Here is a 21,604-nt window from a genome sequence, read left to right as displayed (position 1 = left end):
TGGCAAAGCACCATCACAAATGAACAGGAGAAAAAAGAGTATTACTTCCACTTTCAAACATAGTGACCGATGCTAAGGAAAACAGAGCTCTAAATAAACTAGAGAAGGTAATTATTCTCAGTAATGCACAGATAATGAAGTAAAATCATCAGGCTGAAATCAGCACAATATATTTTGCAAAAACGGTTTGGTTAACTACTTTATGGCAATATTTCAGAGTAGCAGCCGTGTTAGTCTGTATTCGCAAAAAGAAAAGGAGGACTTGTGGCACCTTAGCTCAAATAAATTGGTTAGTCTCTAAGGTGCTGCAAGTACTCCTTTCCTTTTCATGGCAATAGTTATCTTGCTAGATTTTTAGGCTGATTCATCTTTCCTCTCCATTTCTCAGCGTTTTCTTCTCGCTCTTTTTGGCAGTCCCTCCCCCATGTCTAATATAACCTGCATGGTTTTAAGAAACCAGGGCTGCTGTAAACTTTATCCCTGTTAAGGCTCCGCAGCCCAGCTATGTGTGTGAGCTCAACAGTCATTTACCAGAAACAAACAGAATACACATTTTGTTTGGCTTCTCAATAAAGGGGTTATGCCAGAAGCAAAAAAAACAGGGGAAAAAGTCACAACTATCTGTTGTTGAACATCTGCATCCATCACTTTCACTTGCTGCCTATCCTCAGGACACCAGTACACTGCAGAGTCTGCCAAACCACATCCCCTATCTTAGTGACAAACACAGCTGTCCTTAGGGACCAAGCCTTCAGCTGGCTTCCTTGAGAATACTAGACTGAACTTAAAACATTGTCTTAGAGAAGAAGAGCATAGAACTTTTTCACCTGGCCACCATGCCTGGGTCTATAGTGTATACTGCACCTAGTACGCACCATATAGAGACACACTGGCCATCCCAATATTTTGCTCATTCTGACTGGCAGTCTGACAATCAGGCACAAACTCATCCTGTCTCTGCATGTTGTGCTACCCTGAGGCAAACATGCCCTAGGGAACAAGTCCCATTGAAATTAACAGAGCTAAGATTCAATACGTTTTTAAGGAGCAATTATCTTCCCTTAGGAATGCTGAGTTACACACATTTCATCATCAAATTTTTTTTCTAAGGAAAGATGCTCACAGGGCCCTAAAGGTACCCTCTAGAATCAGCATAGAAATTGCAGATGAAAAAAAAAAACCAGAAAACTTCTCTATCTGCCAATGTATCATCTACAAAATGCATGCAGTAAGGCTGCATCTTGTGTGCTACTAGAATTTTTAGAAATGGAGGCCAAATAAATATGGACAGGAAAATTTCGAGTAAATCCTACAACCATTTATGTGCAGATTTTTCCTCTGTCATTCCAAGGCTGCAGTTTCTTCCCCTGCACTGCCAACAGACTCCTATACTGCTGTGAAATAAGTTCCTCTTTCTGTTCTTTATTAACTGATGCCCGTTTCCCCCAATTATATGCCTCCCCAAAAGTTGGACCTAAACTCTGCAGGACTCTTGTGCAGCAGACTTGAAATTCTGTGGTAGCTTTATTTAAATATCAAATTGAACAATGTAATCACAGTACAGTAACCCTTCTGTTTCTGATATTCTGTTTTATTCATGTTCAGAGCATCACAGTACTGGAAGGGACCTCGAGAGGTCATCTAGTCCAGTCCCCTGCACTCAAGGCAGGATTAAATATTATGTTATACTGCCCCCTCATTCCATTTTGGAAATGCCAAATGTTTTGCACTGATAAGCTGTAACTACATCATAGAAGTTGTTGGGCTGAAGCTGGAAGTTCTTGATAGCTGAGGCTCTGAACTCCTGGAGGGAGTGGAAGAAAGTTTCATAAACACATTAGCTGGCTGTTTCTGCTAAAATAATCAGCAGTGAAATAGATAATTTTTACATTTAAAATATCATCTGTAGGTTTCAGACTTAACTACCTGAGATGAATGGGACATTTTACACCTCTGCCTTTCTGCACATTCAGGAGGACAACACTACATCAGTTGACAGTTCCCTTTGTAAGGTTCTCTTTGCATCCATGTATTTGTACAGATTAAGAAAAGGGCAAGGTTAGGTCAGGGTTTGTTAACATGTGGTTGCTAACCACAAACTTTTCCCTAGTGTAGACACGGGTTAACATACTTAAACTAGTCAAATTCAGCTCTAGAGAGGAGGCCCAGGTCAAGCTCAACCAGTTAAATCAAAATGAAAGGTGTTACCCTGCGTTTACACTAGGGGAAAGGTCGTGACTAGTTTTTCCTAATCTGATCTCTTCTAGCCTGTAAGTGCAAAGAAAATTGCTCCTCATTAGGCACTATGGATGGTGCTGCCAATGCTACAGAAAAGTCTGAAAGATCTGACCGTGCAGGCACTGAAAGTAGCAATTGTGACGATGGAAATTAAGAATGTGGATAGTATGACTAGGGATTTTTGGCTGCTGTTAAAACAACAGTTGTTCAGTTGCTGGAGCAACGTATGAAGTCACTAAAAATAAGTTCCAAGAAGTACACTGTATATGGCAAATGGCAACAGCACGCAGAGACAAGCTGGATCTGAAAACATTATTACTGACAACATGCTATTATGGGAAAACAAAGAGAAAAACCCCAGCAAAACTGGACTGTGAATCAGTATTTCTATGGGACTTGGCTCATGATAGATTTTCACTGACTTTAATGCAATGCAAATATTAAAATCATTTTTACACTTTAAGATAGTAAATTAGTAAGGAACAGCATAGTCTAGCGGATACAGCACAAGCCTGAGAATCAGGAACTCTGGCTTCTATTCCTGGCTCTGCCAACAATCTGCTGTGTAATCTCAAACAAGTAACTTCACCTCTCGATTCTTCAGTTTCCTCTCCCTACCCTTTGTTCCTCTTATCTATTTAGACGGTAAGCTGTTTGGGACAAAGACCATCTCTTACTATGTGTTTGTACAGTTCCTAGAAGGTTGGGCTCCTAATCTCAGCTGGGACCTCTATGTACTACCATAATACAAACAATGAAAAATGCTCCTCCAAGAAATCCTCCCTTATAAAGTAATTGTGCAGATACTTCCTTGAAGTCACACCCTGAATGCAGAAACCCACTCCACTAACATAACAGTATGCCTAAGAAAAATTATTACCAAAAGAGTCAGGAAATTAATACTGAATCTTCAACTCATCCCCTTGGTTATTACGTCAGTATTTAACATTTATTGTGTGTTAGCACCGAGAGGCTAACCAGGTTGGGATTCCATTGTGCTTGGGCAGGCAAACTTTTTGGCCTGAGGGCCACATCGGGTTTCCGAAATGGTATGGAGGACCAGTTAGGGGAGGCTGTGCCTCCCCGAACAGCCAGGCGTAGCCCGGCCCCTGTCCCCTATCCGAGCCTCCCTGCTTCTCGACCCCTGACGGCCTCCCCAGGACTCCTGCCCCATCCAACCCCCCCGTCCCCTGACGGCCCCCCGGGACTCCTGCCCCATCCACCCGCTCCCTGACCGCCCCTGGACCCCCCGCCCCATCCAACCCTTCTTCTCATTCCTGACTGCCCCCCTAGGATCCCTGTCCCATCCAACCACGCCTTCTCCTTGTCTTCTGACCGCCCCCCAGAACCCCTGCCCCATCTAACCCCCCCTCCTTCCTGACTGCCCCCCCCCGGGACCCCTGCTCCCATTCAACCCCCGTTCCCCGCCCTCTGACCGACCCAACCCACACCCCCGCACCCTGATCACCACCCCGAACTCCCCTGCCCTCTATCCATCCCCCCCGCTCCCTGCCTCCTTACTGCACTGCCTAGAGTGCCGGGACAGGCAGTCGCTGGAGCCAGCCACGCCACCCACGCAGCACAGAGTACCGGGTCAGGCCGCAGCTCTGCTACTGCCCAGAGCATTGTGCCGGTGGCACAGTGAGCTGAGGCTGTGGGGGAGGGGGAACAGCAGAGGAGGGGCCAAGGGCTAGCCTCCTGGGCCAGGAGCTCAGGGGCCGAGCAGGAGGGTTCTGTGGGCCAGACGAGGCCCGCGGGCCATAGTTTGCCCACCTCTGTGCGCGGGGCTGTAAAAGCACAAAGAACATGACAGGTTCTGCCCCAAGGATCTTACAGTCTAAAAGACAAGAGAGAACAGGTGGATGAGACACACAAGTGGGGTGGGACAGGAGGGAGAAGATACCGAAAATAATAAGATGTGCACAATTTGTGATGATCTGCAGCACAAGTCTTACCACAAAAATCAGTCATGTACAAAAAAAGACCTCTTCGGTCATTTCTTCCAAGGGGTCTCAACTAGGGGATCAAGAACCCCAGAGAGGGGTGGGTTGCAATCAGGTCCAGGAGGTCCTGGCCACTCTCCCTTTCTTCAGTGCTAGATGGGAGGGGGTCCTGAAACTCCCAGGCTGTGGGGAATGGGGACATTTTTCTGTTATAACAAGGGGTGATTATCTGGAAATGGTTGAGAACCACTGACATACACCGGGCCTGTCACAGGTTGAGTAAGCCCTTTAAAGAGAGTTCAGGCTTAGTTCCACTTAGCCTGGTTTTCCTCCTAAATCATGGGATTGGAGGACAGGGATCATGTGAAGAAGAGCAGGTGACTGAGTGCTTGCCAGGCCTGCTTGGATATATATGAGGCAGAACACTCTCGGTAAATGAGGGAGCTGGCAGGAGCAACATGTTTGGTGGTAACATAAATAACTGGCAGTGGTTCCTTGCAGAGGGGGAACCAGGGAATGAATCTGGAAGAGGTTGGTGGAGGGCTCCTGAGATGGGACCAGGAAGGCGGTCTGGCTGAAGTAGGAAGTGGCCCTGGAAACGAAGAAGCAGGGTAGACTGGACTTGGTAGCAAGTAGCTGCTTCAGTGTATTGGGTCTCTGAGCCTGGAACAGAGAGAGGACTGGGTGAGACCTGGATATGGCGGTGACAGGCTGTCATCCAGGAACAAAGCTGGTGGAGGGCAGAAGGGTTACAGAGCCCTGAAGTAGAGACTGGTCAGCCCCCATTGTAAGGGGAGAAGGAGCTCCTGGCAACTGAAGGGGGCCATGTGATGATAATGCAGACCCTAGGCAGAGGGCTATGACCCATGATGGCAAAAGGCTTGTTCACTATTTAGTTGTCCTTCCATTTGCCCTAGAAGTGGAGGACTTTTCCTTTGGCTGAAGGCTCAAAACTCCTGAGTCACCAAACAATCCTACCAACCAGAGGGAGACTGTGAAGTGAAACTGAGACACGGGGCACCTGATGAGGATCCAAGCAAGATGATGCTGCGACAATGCTCCACTGCCCAGTGCAAGATGGTTTCCAACAGTCGGTCTTCCAATATTTTGTTCAATCTAGTTTTAAGTATCAAGCAATGTGTCTTCCACCACTTCCCTTTGGAGACTATTACACAGTCTAATCTATTTTGGATTTTGTAGGATCTCAGCAGCACGGAACCATGTGGTGCAACACTAGAAAAATATTTATTTCAGCCTTTACAGGTAAAGAATGGGAATGGCCGCTGCCATTTCCAGAACTGGTCCCATTCATAAAAGCAGGAAGGATTGGCAACAGTAGGAAGGAAGTATGTTTGGTTCCTGGGGAAGGGAGTTCCTTGCAACATGACCCTTTTGGCCAGCCAATTCAGGAGTGGCCATGACTAGCTCCAGTGGAAATACTCTCTCATGCTTACTTAGGAACACTAGCTCTAGGAGTTGTAAAAGAAAGCAAAAAAAATACAGAGTGGGAGAGACACTGACACTCTGGGCTGTGTGGGACGAAGGAGAAGGAAGTAAACCAAACACCATGTGCTTAATCCATGATGCCACGGGACAGAATGTCTCACAGCAATCACTGAAACTTCATAATAGAAACCTCAGAATGACAAGCATGGGTCTTTACAGGGGCCTTTGGACCTTGATGTACCTAAATGAAGGATAGGAGCTGATTTCCTCTATGAGAATGAGAAGAAGCTGACATCACATACCCTGGTTATCACAGGTACAGAGGATTACTACAGGAACTGGTTTAATAATAACAGAAGACCAGGAGTCCAGAGCAGTCTTATGCAACAGTTGGTTTGGTGGAACCAAGTTATCTTCCTTCTTCAGTGGAGTGAAGAAAGATCATCCATTGGGGTGGGGGGAATTAAATCCCCAGTGAAGGGTGGTGGTTTTGTTTGTGTGAAACATGGAGTATCCAAAAAGTAATTTTTTCCCTTCCTGAGATTTTAAAGGAACTTTCTTTACAGTGATAAGACAGAACTGCTTTTCGATAAACTGGAAGTCCCATATCTCTGACCTCAACCAAACACTGTTTCTTTCAACAGGAAGTTGTAAGTTTAAATGCTGAAGTCTGGTCCCGGCAAGACAGAGATGGTGACCAACAGAGGCACAGAGAATCACAAGCTATTAAAGAACATTTCACAAGTCTCTGTAGGCTAAGGCAGCAACCTCAATGGACAACAAAAACATTCCAAGCAATGCCAAGCAGTTTCCCACTCCCTGAGGACCGCGAATCCATACACAAACCGCCAACACTATAGGTAATCGTGATATGACTTCTAGAGAGGCTCCAAGATTTAATGAGTTCGCAGCTGACTTTTACAGAGCTGCAACACTGCCTGTTCACTTACTAACTAAGCATGTGTCAGAGCACCTAGCTGTCTGGGCAGCATCATGCACACCACTGTGTGAATATTAATGGTCACAGCACCTCTGAGCCTTTTATACCGAGACAAAGGTATTACTACCCCATTTAGCAGACGCATAAATTGAGGCAGAAAGATTAGATGACTAACCCAAAGCAACAGATGAAGTTGGTGTTAGAGCTGGGATTAGATCTCAAGAGTCCCATGTCTTTTTAGTAACAGTTAACTTCTGTGCTCTTTCTACTAAATAACTGTCTCTGAATTAACAAACATGTATGGATCACTTCACCCACCACTTTCTGGACACACTCAGCTGCTTAATAGTTCACAACAACATTACACAATATTTAAGGACAGTAGTAACAATACTTGTCAAGCAATGTTGTAACTATACATTCTGTGTGTGCCAAACATTAATACACAATATAAACAAATCTATGGATTCATAAAGATAAGATAGCAGTCAGACATGTTAAACTTTTGCAGGTTATTTCATTCACTCAATAAGAATTGTTGTCTTGTGAATTTAAAAATCAATACAAATTGTAAAGAATAAGTTTCATCTGCCAACTTTATCGAAAATAAAGCGTTAATAGTGGAAAAGCTCAAAACCTTTATCATAAAAATTTTATCTGTCTGCTATCCATCAACTTTTTTTCCCCTTCTGAACCAATATGTGCCATGTGTCAATTAACAACTTATGATCTTGAGATTTCAAAATTGCTCTGGCTTTTCAATTGCTCAACTAGTGACTGACTAGAAAGATTCACAGGTAAAGAGGATTTATTAGCAGAATGGCTGTTTACTTCTCAGACTTAGCCTGAGCATGTGTTTCCTTAGCAAAGGCCAGGATGGTGGAAAGTAAAGTTTAAAACAGTGATACTCAGACCTCTGTGCTTCAGGAGCCAAATTAGCACTCAACATTACTCAAAAGAGCCACAGTAGTATGAATTCATTGTTTCATTTACTATATATATATTATTCTTACACCAAAATTACTGACCATGTATTCTACAATTAGTTAAAACAACATAGTAAAAGCATTCTGAATGGTTAATAACTTAGATTGGTTAATAATTAAATCACACCATGTTTTAATATCACAGGCTACAAAGAGCCACAAGAGACATTAAAAGAGCCACTTGCAACTCCCAAACCTCAGTTTGAGTATCACTGGTTTAGAAAACTGAGTTTTCTGTTAACTTCTTTATTCCATTTCCTTCTCTGGCAAAAACAGAACTTGTATTTGAAACAATGCCTTTCCGCTAAGAACATCGCTGCTTAAATGAGAGTGGTAGAGACCAAAAAAGGTACAGTACGCAGCAGCACACCCAAACCCTGGAACAATCTGAACACAGTGCCAGCATTCAGTGACTTGCCAGCTGGAAGATCCACACTGCCTTATGACTTATCAGTTACAATCCGACAGACGCTGAGCCTTCAGCTAGTACTTGCATAAATTCAAATATGGTAAGAACAATTACATTCACTTGGTTTTTAGCATCACAGTAATCAAGCATGCTCCTTTAGCACCAAGAACTTTACTGCAAAATAAGTAGCAAGCTTTTAGAATTCCAGGATTCAGAGGATTATATGGCTTCAGTAACATGCTGTTCCATAGACTGTAGACATAATTACTGTTAGTTAAAATGGCTGTACTTAAGTGCTAATCTCCATCTGCAGTCTGCACACGAGTAATACCTATTAACATTATTAATAAAGAACAACAATAGTTACAATAACTTTATACTTTTACATGATCTTCTATCTGAAGGTATTAAAGGACTTTACAAATATTAAGCCTCAACACTCCTGTAACATAGGTATTATTTCTCCTTTACACAGATGAGAGAACTCAGGCATAGGGAGGTTAAGTTACTTGACCCAGATCACACAGTAAGCCAATAGCGAGCCGAGCACTGCACCCAGAAGTCCAGAGACCCCACTCTAATGGGAATTATGCATGTGCACTGGGAGGAGAAGAAATCTGAAGAGTTTACGGGCAAGTGTCTTCCTTTTAAAAAGCTGATGCACTATTATACCCTAAAGATGGAAAAGGCCAGTGTAGTTCACAGGTCTGTGTTGTAATGAGTAATTTAAAACATCTCCTGATGGTACTCCTGAAATTGCAGTTATAATCCTTACCTGTAAGTTTCAACTTCAAGGCTGAGTCCCACTTTCACCTGCATTAGTTCATTGTAGTCCTTTAGGTAATCCATGATGGACATAGTCAGGAATTGCTTTTCGTCTTCTAGGGCGTCAATTATCCTCTAAACAGAAATACTTCCTATTAGTTTTGAAGAATTTGACTTTACACTTTCACACTTGTGCTATAATAACTTTCCAGTTTTACTACAAACACGAAGATAAAAATCTTAAAAAGTATTAAAGCAACATGCACTAGCAGCTCAGCTTTACAGAAAAAAATAAATAAACCTACTCTCAGACTTCACTGGCATATGGTTCATGAGATACTATTACTGGAATAGATTATTCATGCTAGGATGTGTCAGTTACATCTGGCTAAATTGTTTTCAAATATTTAAACAAAATCCCATCTAGCTGCCCCCCCACCCTCCACACACACACACACGTCACCATTTATGCAGGCAAGCAAAAAGCACCCTATTATAAATTTGGTATGTGGCACATTAAAAGCCAGATTCAACACTGGAATAAACACACACACCCCTTTCCATTTAAACACATCTGAAATGCTCAAATACAATGGTGAATGATGCAACATGACAACCTGAATAGAATCCGACTTGGTTGCAAGTGTCTGTTAACCTTTCAGGAGACCACAGATGTGTGGACCCAAGTCATGAGTTTGAGATTCCAATGTCTGGGGATGTTTGGACCTATGGGTGATGGTTCCAGGTACAGTTCTGGCCTCTGGGAATAGGCCAGAGGTCACTCATTTTCATGTTGAGGAGTTTAACTGAGCAGCATTCTGAATGCTCACTGAGGATGAGCATAGGTCTTGGGGCTCAGGGTAGTTAGAGTCCCATCTTCCCATCGAGGGGTTCCAGACAGGGGGTCTGCACCCTGCAAGTGTACATGAGAGGCCAGACCAAGAGACAGTGCCTGGACACTGCCCAGACCTAGTGGGCTTGGAAGCATGTGTGATCCAAAGGCTTGGGTCCAATCAGCAGTCTGGTGACCGTCCACAAAGGGGGACTGTAGCAATTATAAAAGCATTAATTCCACCAGGAGCAGACAGCATATAGACAGGAAAGCAGACAAAAATCTCAGATAGTCTCCCATTTACCAATAGTTAAAAGACAAGGGAGTAACTGCTGTGAAGTTTATCCTGCCCCCACCCGCCAGGGTAGGGTGCATAAACTTCTTTGGCCAGGTTCAGGAGGCCTGGAACAGACAAGGGACTTTGAGGAGGATAAAAATGGCAACCCTTGTAGAGGCTCCATCCTCTGTCTGGGTGGATTTTTCAAATAACAGGCAATGTCCAGGATTTTTGCAGAACAGACATTGCCGCTCAGAAAGAGCCCAGATTGGTCTGCTTCCTGACTGGTCCCTCCCCTGCATCCGCAGCTGTTTGGTCCATTCCCCCGCTGCAGGTAGTCACTCCAGCATCCCTAACTGTACTCCCCCTCCAGCTCATCCCCAAACTGCGGCGGTATCCTCTTTTGGGGAACCTGAAATATGGTAATCCAAAGGGGTGCACACTGTCCCCCAAGCTCTAGAAGTGGGGGTGTCTGGATAAGATGAGCTTACCTAAATTTTAGGTCAAACAGTAGAGTCTTTGTTGTATTAATACCCCTTTCCTCTTTTGAGGCTGCATTCCTTCTGTTGAAATTAAACAATACTTTGTTTTGAAAAGGCTGTTTAATCTCCCTGTATTCACATATTGGTCACAGATCCCAAAGGGAAGAATTTCAGGGCTCGAATCCCGTCAGGCCTGCTGCAGAATCATGGTTGATATGCAAGGGACTCTAGCCTCATGCCAAGGTCTAAGAGTGGGAGAATTGCAAGCTTCCACCCCAGGGAGAGGAGGACTAGAGGCCTAAAGCCACAGAGAGGATCCCTTGAGACCAACTCACAGAGGGGGGTCAGAAGAACAGCTAGCCATGAACTGTACCAAAAGCAAATAGCCAAGGACATCATTACATATTCTGGAGAGAAACAGATCTTCTGTCACTGGTATTCCTTGATGGAATTACATCCTTCCCTATCAGTTATGACGATTATAATGCATGGCCACCTAAGACTGCAGAGCATGACAGCTGGAACATTTGCGTGTTAAACTGAGGGCTACTCTGCACTAGAACTGCTGCAGCTGCACCATTGTAGTGCGTCTGGTGAAGACGCTCTGTGCTGATGGAAGAGAGCTCTCCCATGGGCATAACAAATCCACCTCCACCAGAGGCAGTAGCTCTCCCACTGACATAGCCCTGTCCACACCAATGTCAGTGTAATTTACGTCACAAAGGGATGTGGATTATTCATGCCTTTGAGCTACATAAATTATACTGAAGTAAGCTCTAGTGTAGACCAAGCCTTAAGGAAGGGTAGTTATTACATTAGTCCCAAAAAATAATCCTTAAATTGCCTTATGTTTTTTTGGCCTTTATACATGCTGAGCTAACTTGGTTCACTCTAACAATCTCAAAGGTCTTTCCTGGTATCGTTGGTAAAGAAGTAGCACCCATGTCTTGGAAGGTCACCGCTCTGTTATGTAAAGAGAAGAGGAAAAGTCACTGGACTCCACTCAAGCACTGAAGGCGACTAATTCTCACACCCCTTAAGGTGGTTCCTTCTAGTCAGGGATGAGAAACATTAGCAGGGCAGTGGGAGAAAGACTGCACTCGTGCTGCCCAAACTGTACTTGTTCTGCGAATAAAGAAAGGACTTTAGTCTCCAGCACTCTTGGTCTGGCATCTTTTACAAACTCCACGGCCACTTAGCAGCTTAATGGGAGAAAAAGAAAAAGAGGACACCCAGCCCTTGGCTGGCTGGAAATTGGTACAGGAATTCAGTGTAACAGATTTGTGTTAAATGTTAATTCAACAAGAGGCTGTTTTCCTCTCCTTTGGAGCTCACAGCACCATGGAACAGATACAGGAGGCAGTCCTAAGCCTAGTGAAGTTGGTGGCAAATGTCCAGTTGGCTTCAGTGGAGCAGGATGAAAGCCAGGGTCTTTTCTGCATTCTAAAAATATAGGGCCCTCTTCTGCTATTGCACTATATGTGAATCTGCCATTGAAGTCAATGGGATTTTCCCCATAAATATCGTCACAGCATGCTATTAGGGCCACAGAAACCTGAGAGTCCTTCTGAGCGATCCATTGGCCCACCAGGCCCAATGCAGGATTTGTCCTAGTGCTTGGCCAGTCCAGTTAGGTAATAAAATTTATTTGCAGAATAGTCTATCAGCACTGAAAGCTTTACGGAGGATAGGGAGCCCTGGAGGAGACAAGGATGGCCACACAGAAAGAGTGGATAATATATGGAAAATATTAATAAATCCCCTTGCTACAACAGCTGTAGAGGAAATGCCTACCATAATCGCTCATATTAAAAAAAAAAAAAAAGCACATATCTGTGAGTGACATCACTTTTAAACAAACAAGCAACCAATAACTGGTTTTTAGACATGACTTCAAAAGCTTAACTAAGTATATTCTCTCCTGTACAAGAAATTATGTCAGGAAAAATTGAGCAAGAGTAGAAAACCTAAAATGTTTGCTTTCCCCCATTTTATATTTTTTCATTACAGATATGAATGAGAGATCACCTTTTCCCCACGTCCTGCCTTGAAAAAACCAGGTTGAGTTTGCATAGTTGATCACTAGAAAAATCATCTTTAATTGTTAACCGGGCAATTTAACATGATACAGATGACGGAGCGTAAATCCCCACACTGGCACTGAAAGGGTTATCTGAAGCTGGAGAGGTTTCAGAGTAACAGCCGTGTTAGTCTGTATTCGCAAAAAGAAAAGGAGTACTTGTGGCACCTTAGAGACTAACCAATTTATTTGAGCATGAGCTTTCGTGAGCTACAGCTCACTTCATCGGATGCATACCGTGGAAACTGCAGAGTGAAGTGAACTGTAGCTCACGAAAGCTCATGCTCAAATAAATTGGTTAATCTCTAAGGTGCCACAAGTACTCCTTTTCTTGAAGCTGGAGAGTTCAATTAGAGCACCTGGGTGGCAACTACAGGGCGGGGCAGCCCCATTAAAGATGAAGCATAGATGGGAAGAAGCCCAGATAAGCCAGTGGGGAGAGTGTGAAAGAATTCTACACAGTCCCCTTCTCAGCAGTACAGTGGTGGATAGAAAGCAGGAAGACACCTGCTGAGCCAAGGAAGGACTCGAGGGGAGTAGAGGGAAAAAGCCCAAGGAAAGAGTTGGCCCTGGGTTCCTCCTCCTGAGCAGAGAACTCCAGCAACTGGCCAGGAGATGCCAGTGGGGTGGATGCTAGTGGTGGTCCGTGATAAATGGCAGGATCTGGACCTCTGGGGAGAAAGCCCAAGGAGATGTTGAACTGAGAAGAGGAGCAGAGGGGAAAGCTAAGAAGGATTAAAGTTCAATTGTGAGGAGTGCAAAAATGGTTTGTTTACATTTTCATTTGGGATTTGTTAGGGGACGCCGGGGGGAGCCCTGCAAGCCCCTGCCCTGCAAGAAGGATGAACGTTGAGACATGGTGCAGCCTGGGAAGACAGGTTGTGAAGGCTGATAAGAATACAGGTATACATTGGGCCCAGGAACAGGCTGTGGCAAATGCCTGCTGAGGGAAGAAAAAGCCCAGAGAGTTAGCAGGGAGCAGGTCTGAATAGACAGTGCTTGCCTGCTCACTACCGTGTCCCTGAGCTGGAACCCAGAGGAGAGGAAGGGCCAGGGGAAGGTGGCATGAAGCCCCTGATATAAGGGGTAAGGACTCCTTAAAGTCCTGAGATGACAGAATTTAAGGACCACGGGGCCCAAAGCTGGGGGCTCAAGATCTGATGTAAGGACACTGGACTTCCATTTGTTGGACCCCCCTGGCACCTAGCGGTGCAGGGTTGGGGGCAGTAAATGGCCTGGATGGAGGGCCAAGCTATGAGAAAAGGCAGACCACTGCAGGGCAGAGCCGCTTCGGCAGGAAAGCAAAGCCTACTACACCATGCCCAGCCATAAGGTGGCATGCCAGCGGTAAGTCCACCCTCCCACGGTATCACTGAGAGGCAATACACATGGACCCTCATGAGGCCATTTTTACAGATGCTTCGATATAATCTAGGTGTATGTGCAACTATGTCAGCTAATGTGTTTTCATTTTGGGGGCTAAAGCAGTTTGGGTTGCTTATCATAACTCATTTTAAGGTAACAGTAAGATATTGTTTAAAACACCTCAAACTGGGCCAATTTTAATTTACAAAATAACATTTCATCTTGAGTACAACAGCACAGCTAGCAGCCACATGGTAATTTTGATTTTTCTATTAACTGGCATTTTTAACCTGTTTCTCTTCGGTGCTGCCAATCCTGTAAAATTTTTAAAGTTGACTCACTCTCCGGAATACCTACAGTCACCTTTCCCCACTAATCCTCAGCAAAATGTAAACATATATGGAGTAGGGTTGTCAGCCCTCCAGGATTGTCCTGGAGTCTCCATGAATTAAAGATTAATCTTTAATTAAAGATTGTCATTTGATGACACCTCCAGAAATACGTCCAACCAAAATTGGCAACCCTAATATGGAGATGACACTGGTACAAAAATATCTTTTCTGGTTGAGTTACAGAAAAGAAGTAGCCATTCTTGAAACTGCAGGAGAAAAACTTTTGGTACTGAGCTGTAAATGATAAAAAGTGTGTGTGGGGGCGGAGGATGACTCTTGGAATATGGTGCTGCTTTAATTTGACCCATTATTGTTAAGGATCAATCAGGTTTTCCATCATCAATTTCTAATGTCACCAGTTTATAACATGGCTCTAAAGATAATTTATTTTTAGGAATGAAGGAATTTATGACATTCAGGTGGAAGAAATATACGGTTATATAATTTTTACTCCTATCAAAATAAAAACAAAACACTGAGCCACAGGAAACTCCTGATAAAAGCATTGTTATTCTCTACACTTTCACCTGGTTTTAGTTGCAGGACTATTATTAAAATCAGAGATTCACAGATAAAAATCTCCATACACTGCTTTGAAAAATATTTAAATGCATGTTTAAAAGGAGAATGACTTAAACTCTCAAAGACCAGAATATTTCAAGTTAAGTGTAAAAGCTCTGCTGTTTGCTGTGTTTTGTTTTGAATTGATCAGTCTCCGTTCATAGCAACTTGCAAACAAGCTAGCAATTTAAAATCCAGACACAGAGCAACCGCTCTCTAGTCCCCTCACAATGTGCAATATCTCCATAATCTCCCATGCTAGACATGCCCTTACACACAATGTGATCATTAACAGGAGAGCTGCAGACAGACAAAGAGATCTAGCAGAGTGTTAATAAAAGGTCAGATGAAGAACAAAAGAAATGCTGCCCTGAGGAAATGGAGAGCAAAACTGTTTTCTGATCTGCATAGTGGATTGATGGACTGGATGATCTAATATGTCTTCTCCAACCCTAACCTTTGATATTTTGACTTCCCAGCATATGCTGATCTATCCATGCACATGGGGTGCTTTATAACTGGCATACTGCAGAACAGTGGCCAAAAGTACAATCTTGGCCAAAAGTACAGAGGCAATTTGCTATTGTAAAACACAATGGCATTTTAATGTCCACACCTATAGCAGACACCTCTATTTAAGGCCTCATTCCATCCTCACCCCCCTCCCCAAAAAACCCAACCCCAATCAATACCATGGTAACCAGTCTTTCTGCTATAGAAAAATGGAGGGCTCAGTTAACCATACTGGGGTCTGAATCCTCCCAGCTCAAGACCATGAGTAGAGAACTGTTCTAGCAAGAGGGGAATGCAGGACATCATTGACTGTGGTGGGCAGGAAAATGACAGGACTCACTTCACCTGTTCCAAGGGCCAACTCCCATCACCAGATACTTGGCATCAGTGCTTTAAAGTGCACTCTGTCGCAGACCCATCAAATAAAACTTCTACAACTCGAGCCTTCGGTTACTGAGGGGTGCACATTTCAGCTCTGCCTAGGGAAAAGTACCTCTGTCTGGCTGCTTTCCACTCCAGGCCTTATTGGGATCCAGGAGGTGCTAAAGGATGCTAAAGGATCCTCCCCCAGCCTAAGAGGGGGGTCCACAGGACCTGGAAAACCAAATAATTATGGGGGACAACTAATGAACAACAGGGACAGGAGTGCGGTCAAAGGGTCGAACGAAGGGAACCAGACAGGGACACCAAGCAGAGAACCCAGTACAGTGCCCACTGCTCCTCAAAGGCATCAAGGGAGTCAGTGGACACTGCCCAGAAGAACTCTGCCCGGATACGTGAACGGACGGAGGATTGAAAATAGGCCCCACAGTCACAGGAGACTCCATCGGCCAACCTCCTCACCCTGGTTTTATAGATGGCCACTTTAGCCAGGGCCCAGGAGGAGGTTGACCAGGAGGTCCCGTGACTTAGTGGGCCACGGATAGGGAGTGCATAGATAAGGAGGTGAGGGGAAAAGAGCAACCAAAAGCTTAACAAAATATTTGTGAGGAGCCGGAATAGGGGCTGCAGCCCGGTGCACTCCAGGTATACGTGCGCCAGGGTTTCCCTCACGCCACAAAAGGGGCAGGTGTCCGGGACTGGGGTGAACCATGCCAAGTACACGCCCGTGCTCACGGCCCCGTGAAGGAGCCGTCCACTGATATCCCCGGCGGGCCTCAGGGCCAGGGTGGAATATAGGCCGGCCCACCAGCTTTCCACTCCAGGCGGTAGGCCGCACTCTCTCCCCTCCTAACAGGATCCTCACAGGAGGAGTGGGTGGAGAAGTGCAGCTCCCACCCCAACCCCTCCCTGGTACTCCAGGCCTTGAAGTGGGGAAAAGGATCCTCCTGCAGCTGCCCTCCCACCCCCCTTGGCTCCGACCAGGCCAAGGGGGGTGAAGAACCACAGGAGCTGCAGGAAGAGCAGAGGGGAGGCTGGAGGGGACAGAATTGATGGTGGGAGTTGGGGCGGGTAGAAGTGAGTCACCCACACACACACATTCATGTTTTGACCATTTTAAGCACTGCCTGCCATGTACTGGAAAGAGAGCTCTGTAGGCCTGTCCCCCGAACACTGCATCCCATGACCCTGCGGCTCAGTTCACCCATTCCCAGGGCTTGCTTCGTTCCCCAGTGTGCTTATGGCGAGCTGCCAATGGGACTCAGGTTAGCTGGCTGGGTTTGATCTCACCCAACGCCGACTCTGCAGCTCAGTATGCCTGTTCAGGGCAATGTGGGAGCGGTACACCCCTCATGAAGAGGATGTGTTAAGAGTCATCACCTCCCTGTTCACTCTCACAGCTTCCCCAGCCAGAGGTCCTAACACTGTCCAACGTTTTGAAAGGGAATCTGAGTTTGTGTCGTCCTGCCAGAAGTGGCCCCTCCATCCTGCCAGAAGTGGCACCTCCGAGGCCTGCCCTTTAATGCAACAGGCTTCTCTCCTTGCTGGCTGCCTCCTCCCCCAACCGGAGGACAGCCACAGCCCCAGAAGAGGTGGTGCTGGGGAAAGGCAGAGTGTGACCAGGTGCCCAATAGGAGGGAGCCAAGGAGTTGGGTGCAAGCAGCTGGTGCATGGGAAATGGGGTAGGAGAGAGGGAGCCAGGGTAGTGCAAGCTCAGGCAGAGGGCAGGAAGGGTGTCAGGAGCAGGAGCACAGGTGAGGGATCAGAGGTAGGGAAGGATGTATGGGCAGGGAAGGGAGGCAGCTGGTGGAGTAGGGTTATAGCGTGGGCCAGCAAGCCATTGCAGTGTGGAGACAGCAGGGGTGGCTGAGAGCAGAGTTCCTGTGGGCAGGAAAGGAAAGGGGGGCAGACAGAGGGAGCTGACAGAGTCAAGAGGAAAGACTGGGGGAAAGAAGGATCCTAGGAAGGGGTGCAAAAAGAGGACGAAAGATTAGGACAGATGCAGGGGAGAGGAGACACCCCCAGAGGGAATCCAGAGGAAAGCAGGGTCAGATTTCCAATTAGACATGTGCCTAGGGGCACCAGCATTCTAGGGGTGCCTTGCCTCTCTAAAACTGGGTGCAAGGTGAAGGTCAGCTGGGGGGGGGGGGGCTGAAGATGCTGTGCCTAGGGCAGCGTAAAGTGTAAATCCGGCCATAGGCAAAAGGCACAAAATTTGGGACCCAAGGAAGGGAGGAGCTCAGGGTTGGTGGGGGGGGACTCTCGGAAAGGGGGGATAGTGGGGAAGAGAGGGGGCAAGGGGAGGCAGGGAAGGATGCTCTAGGAAAGGTGGGATAGTTGTGGGGGAGGGAGGGAGAGTGGTCCCCAGAGGCGGTGGGGAAAGAGGCTCTGGGACAGGGGAGAGGGCCCCCAGAGGGTGTGGGGAAGAGGCAGGAAGCGGGAAGAGAAGCCGAGACACGCGTAGATCCCAGAGAAGAGAACAATCCTTCGGGGGAGTCAGACGCGGAGGCGAGGGGAGATATCCAGCTCATCTGCCTCCCGGGGCAGCGGAGGACCCAGCGCAGCACCCGCCACGCCCCGGCGGAGCTCCGCGCTGGGACACGCACCGGCCAGGGCGGCCCCGACCTCCGGCAGGGCTCGTTTCAGCCGGAGTCGGGGTTTGCAGCGCGCCCGCCCCGGAGCCCTGCTCGGCCGTGTCCCCCCCGGTGCGCGGGGCCGGGCCGGGCCAGAGCCCAGCGGGGCGCCCCGTCCCGCTTCCTCCCCCACGCCGCGCCCGGGCAGCCCTCACCCACCTGGTACTCGTCCGCCTCGGCGCCGTGCAGCTCCTGCAGCGCCAGCAGCTCGTCCTCCAGCCGCCGGCCCAGGCCGCCCAGCTGCTGGCCCTGGCGCTGCAGCTCCTCCAGCTGCAGGCGGCACCGCGCGCCCTCGGCCCGCAGCTGCTCCAGGCTCTCCCGGCCCAGCCGCGCCTCCCGCTCCTGCAGCGCGCGGAGCTGGCCCTGGTAGCGGAGCAGGCTCTCCCGGCAGGCCTGGCCCAGCACCAGCTCGTAGGTCTCCTCCAGCTGCTCCAGGCTGAGCCCGGCCGCCGGCGGCGGCAGCGCGGCCAGGTCCAGCCGCAGCGCCCGCACCTCGCCCGCCTCCCGCCGCCGCCGCTCCAGCAGCCGGCCGTGCTCGGCCCGCAGCCCCTGCAGCAGCTCCTCCAGGGCGGCGCACTCGCCCCACAGCCGCTCCAGCAGCTGCCGCTGCCCGGCCAGCTCGGGCGCCAGGCGGCGCCGCAGCTGCAGCACCTCGGCGCCCAGGAGCTCCAGCTGCCCCAGCTCCTGCCGCAGCCCGTCCCGCTGCAGCTCCGCTTCCCGCTTGGCCCGGCTCAGCTCGGCCACGCGCCCCCGCAGCCCGGCCACCTCCTGCTGGGGGCCCCGCAGCCCGGCCACCTCCTGCTGCTGCAGCTCGGCCACCTCCTGGGCCAGCAGCCGGTTCTCCTGCTCCAGCTCCCGCACCCGGGACACGTAGAGCCGCAGCCGGGAGTTGAGCTCCCGCAGCTGGGTCTTCTCGTCCCACTCCTCCCCCCGGTAGCGCAGCATCGTGCCCGGCGTCGGGGGCTGCGCTCGCCCCTGCAGCGGTGTCACTGGGCTGCGGGCTGCGGGCGGCAGCTCATAGCCCCGGCTGTGCCCCCGCCCTAGGTCGGCGTCGGACTCACGGCTGGACAGCGGCGACTCCCACACTGGGCTGGGGCTGGCGAGGGCTCCGGGGCTGGGGAGCCAATCGGCGGCTCCTCTGAGCGGCAGCAAAACAACGCCCCCTGCCGGAGCCGCCCGGCCCGGCCCAGTCCAGCTTGGAGAGAAGTGTTGTTCCCCACCGTTCCCACTTTGGATTTGTTGGTAAAGTGGGGTTAAGAGCTGATCGGGCAAAACCCTGATCCCTTTGGGAAGGGTCCCAAAATACAGTGGGGCAGCTGAGAAATGAATACATTGGAATCCAAGTGCAAGGCTCCTGGTAGGACACCAAGCCACTACAGTCCTGCTGGGGAAATGGGGTCGGGGTGCAGGACCTTGCCCCGTTCTCCTGCCGGGGAGTGAGTCAGAGTGCAGGGGCTTGCCCTGCTCTGCCCACCCAATGCTCCAGCTGGGGAGCAGGGTCAGTGCACAGGGGCATCCAATAGGCCAAGGGCCCTAGGCATGGCCCCATTGGCCCAGTGGCTAATTTGCCACTGCACGCAGCCCTATACCCTCTTCCAGGATGGCAGAGATACTTCTCTGTTGCCCACCCGGGCAGCCTGAAGAGCTGAGTCAGCAACACATCTCCTCCACATCTCCCACCAACAAGCAGGGCCAAATCTTGCCCACTTACTTAGTCCTCACTCAGTCCTTAGTTCTCACTAAATACATTTTTGCCTGAGTAAACACTAAATAAGATCAGAGAGTAAGGATGTCAGGATTTGGCCTAGACCAAAATAGGTCAACAAATTCCGGCTTTGCAGCTTTGCTTTGTAAGAAGTAAAAATGAAGTTGAAATGTACTAATCATAGAAATGCAGGGCTGGCAAGGACCTCAAGAAGCCATCAAGTCCAGGCCTCTGTGCTGTGATAAGACCAAGTAAACCTAGCTACTTAATAGTAGCTGCTTCTTCATGGCCTTTTGTCTAAAAATATAGTACCAGTTTAATATCTGCTACACCTCTATCAGGAAAACCATCCTTCATTAACAAGGGGATGGATTTCAGTGGTTTAACAGGATTTTCCCATCTCTTATTTCTATTACGCCCAATTACCTGAGACATTTAATACAAACCATAGCAAATATACTGCAGGGAGCAATCCTGCACTGGCCAGGAAGAGGGGACCTGGAGAGATGAGCTTTCTGGATTGTACTTTAATGATGATGTGAGATGCAATGCCAGTAGTTTCTTGGTATCTTTTCTTATTGACAGTATTTGAAATGATTTGCTCTCTCTATATTAATACTTTATTATTATTTTATTAATATTATTATACTGCAGGAAATTAGGTACCTAGCTCCTTGTCTCTCTTGACCCCACACCACAGAACTATTTGTTCCCTGGCTCTGAATGTTAAGTAACTTTCCATACCAAGTGAATATATTTTTCCACCTCTCCTCTTTAGATTTTTCTATACTTTGTATGGTCATTTGCTAAAGAGATTATGACATGCTCCTTGGTCTGTAGCTGCAAGACTTTTCTGGTGACTTCTTCCCTTCTAGGAATTTTGCAAATAAATCAGTCTATAACTACCAGGCAGTAAAATGGGGGCAGAACACTTTTAAATGATAAAAGGATCATTTCAAAGGCAATAACTGAAATGCAGTAGTGTCAGCCCTGGGCTGGTTTCAAAACTAGTGACCTCAAAAAGGTCTGTATCCCCAGAGCCAGTCCCGATACGTAAGTATCTGAATTGCAAAACAACAATACAATAGCATAAACCACCAGACACAATCAGAATTGCACTCGCTAGTGGCTGTAGTGAAATAATTTAAGCACAGAAAAAGTCTCATCTCCCTCTAGCAGTGACTGGACACAACCATAAATTGCAAATGAAGGCTACCCATATCTTGATGATGTCCCAGTTATTCCCCTTCCTTTTGGGGATAAAGTCTTTAGCAACTTTTTTATAGAATAAGAATAAACCCTCTGCTCGAGAGTCTTTGGTGCGGCCAGACCTTTAACATGGCTGCAGAGGCACATGCAGAGTCTGCCAGCAAAGAAGGTGAAGAGGCTGATCTTAAGCACAAACGAGACAAGCAGCTGCTTGGAGTCTCACCCTTTCCAAAGCGGTGCGACACACTTAGAAATCCATGGCTCAGTCTGCTTCTGGGGCCCAATCCTGCCTCCACTGAAGTCAGTTGTAAAATTAAATTAAATCAGTGACAGCTGGTCAAGCAGCAATATGAGGGGGGGGACTCACAACCCCATCCACCGTCTGCCACTTCAGTAAGAAGCAACTCCTGTATGTCCCTGTCAGCCCCTTCCGTAATAGGGAAGGCC

At 47.7% G+C, this 21,604-nt stretch overlaps 1 protein-coding gene across 1 annotated transcript in view; it reads right to left on the bottom strand.

Annotated features, from left to right (window-relative positions):
• The window catches only part of SYNM (synemin), a 28,584-nt gene extending 9,267 nt beyond the window's left edge, over positions 1-19,317 (bottom strand). The window contains exons 1-2 of the mRNA XM_048867120.2: positions 18,403-19,317; positions 8,738-8,862 (exon numbers count right to left, since the gene is read on the bottom strand). Coding sequence (XP_048723077.2) covers positions 8,738-8,862; positions 18,403-19,188 — 911 coding nt within the window. The 5' untranslated portion in view covers positions 19,189-19,317. The remainder of the gene's footprint in view (positions 1-8,737; positions 8,863-18,402) is intronic.
• Positions 19,318-21,604: the final 2,287 nt, after the last annotated feature.

This window comes from Caretta caretta, chromosome 10 (assembly GCF_965140235.1).
Source record: "Caretta caretta isolate rCarCar2 chromosome 10, rCarCar1.hap1, whole genome shotgun sequence".
Lineage (NCBI taxonomy): Eukaryota > Metazoa > Chordata > Testudines > Cheloniidae > Caretta > Caretta caretta.
This window is presented reverse-complemented; position numbering and strand designations above follow the sequence as displayed.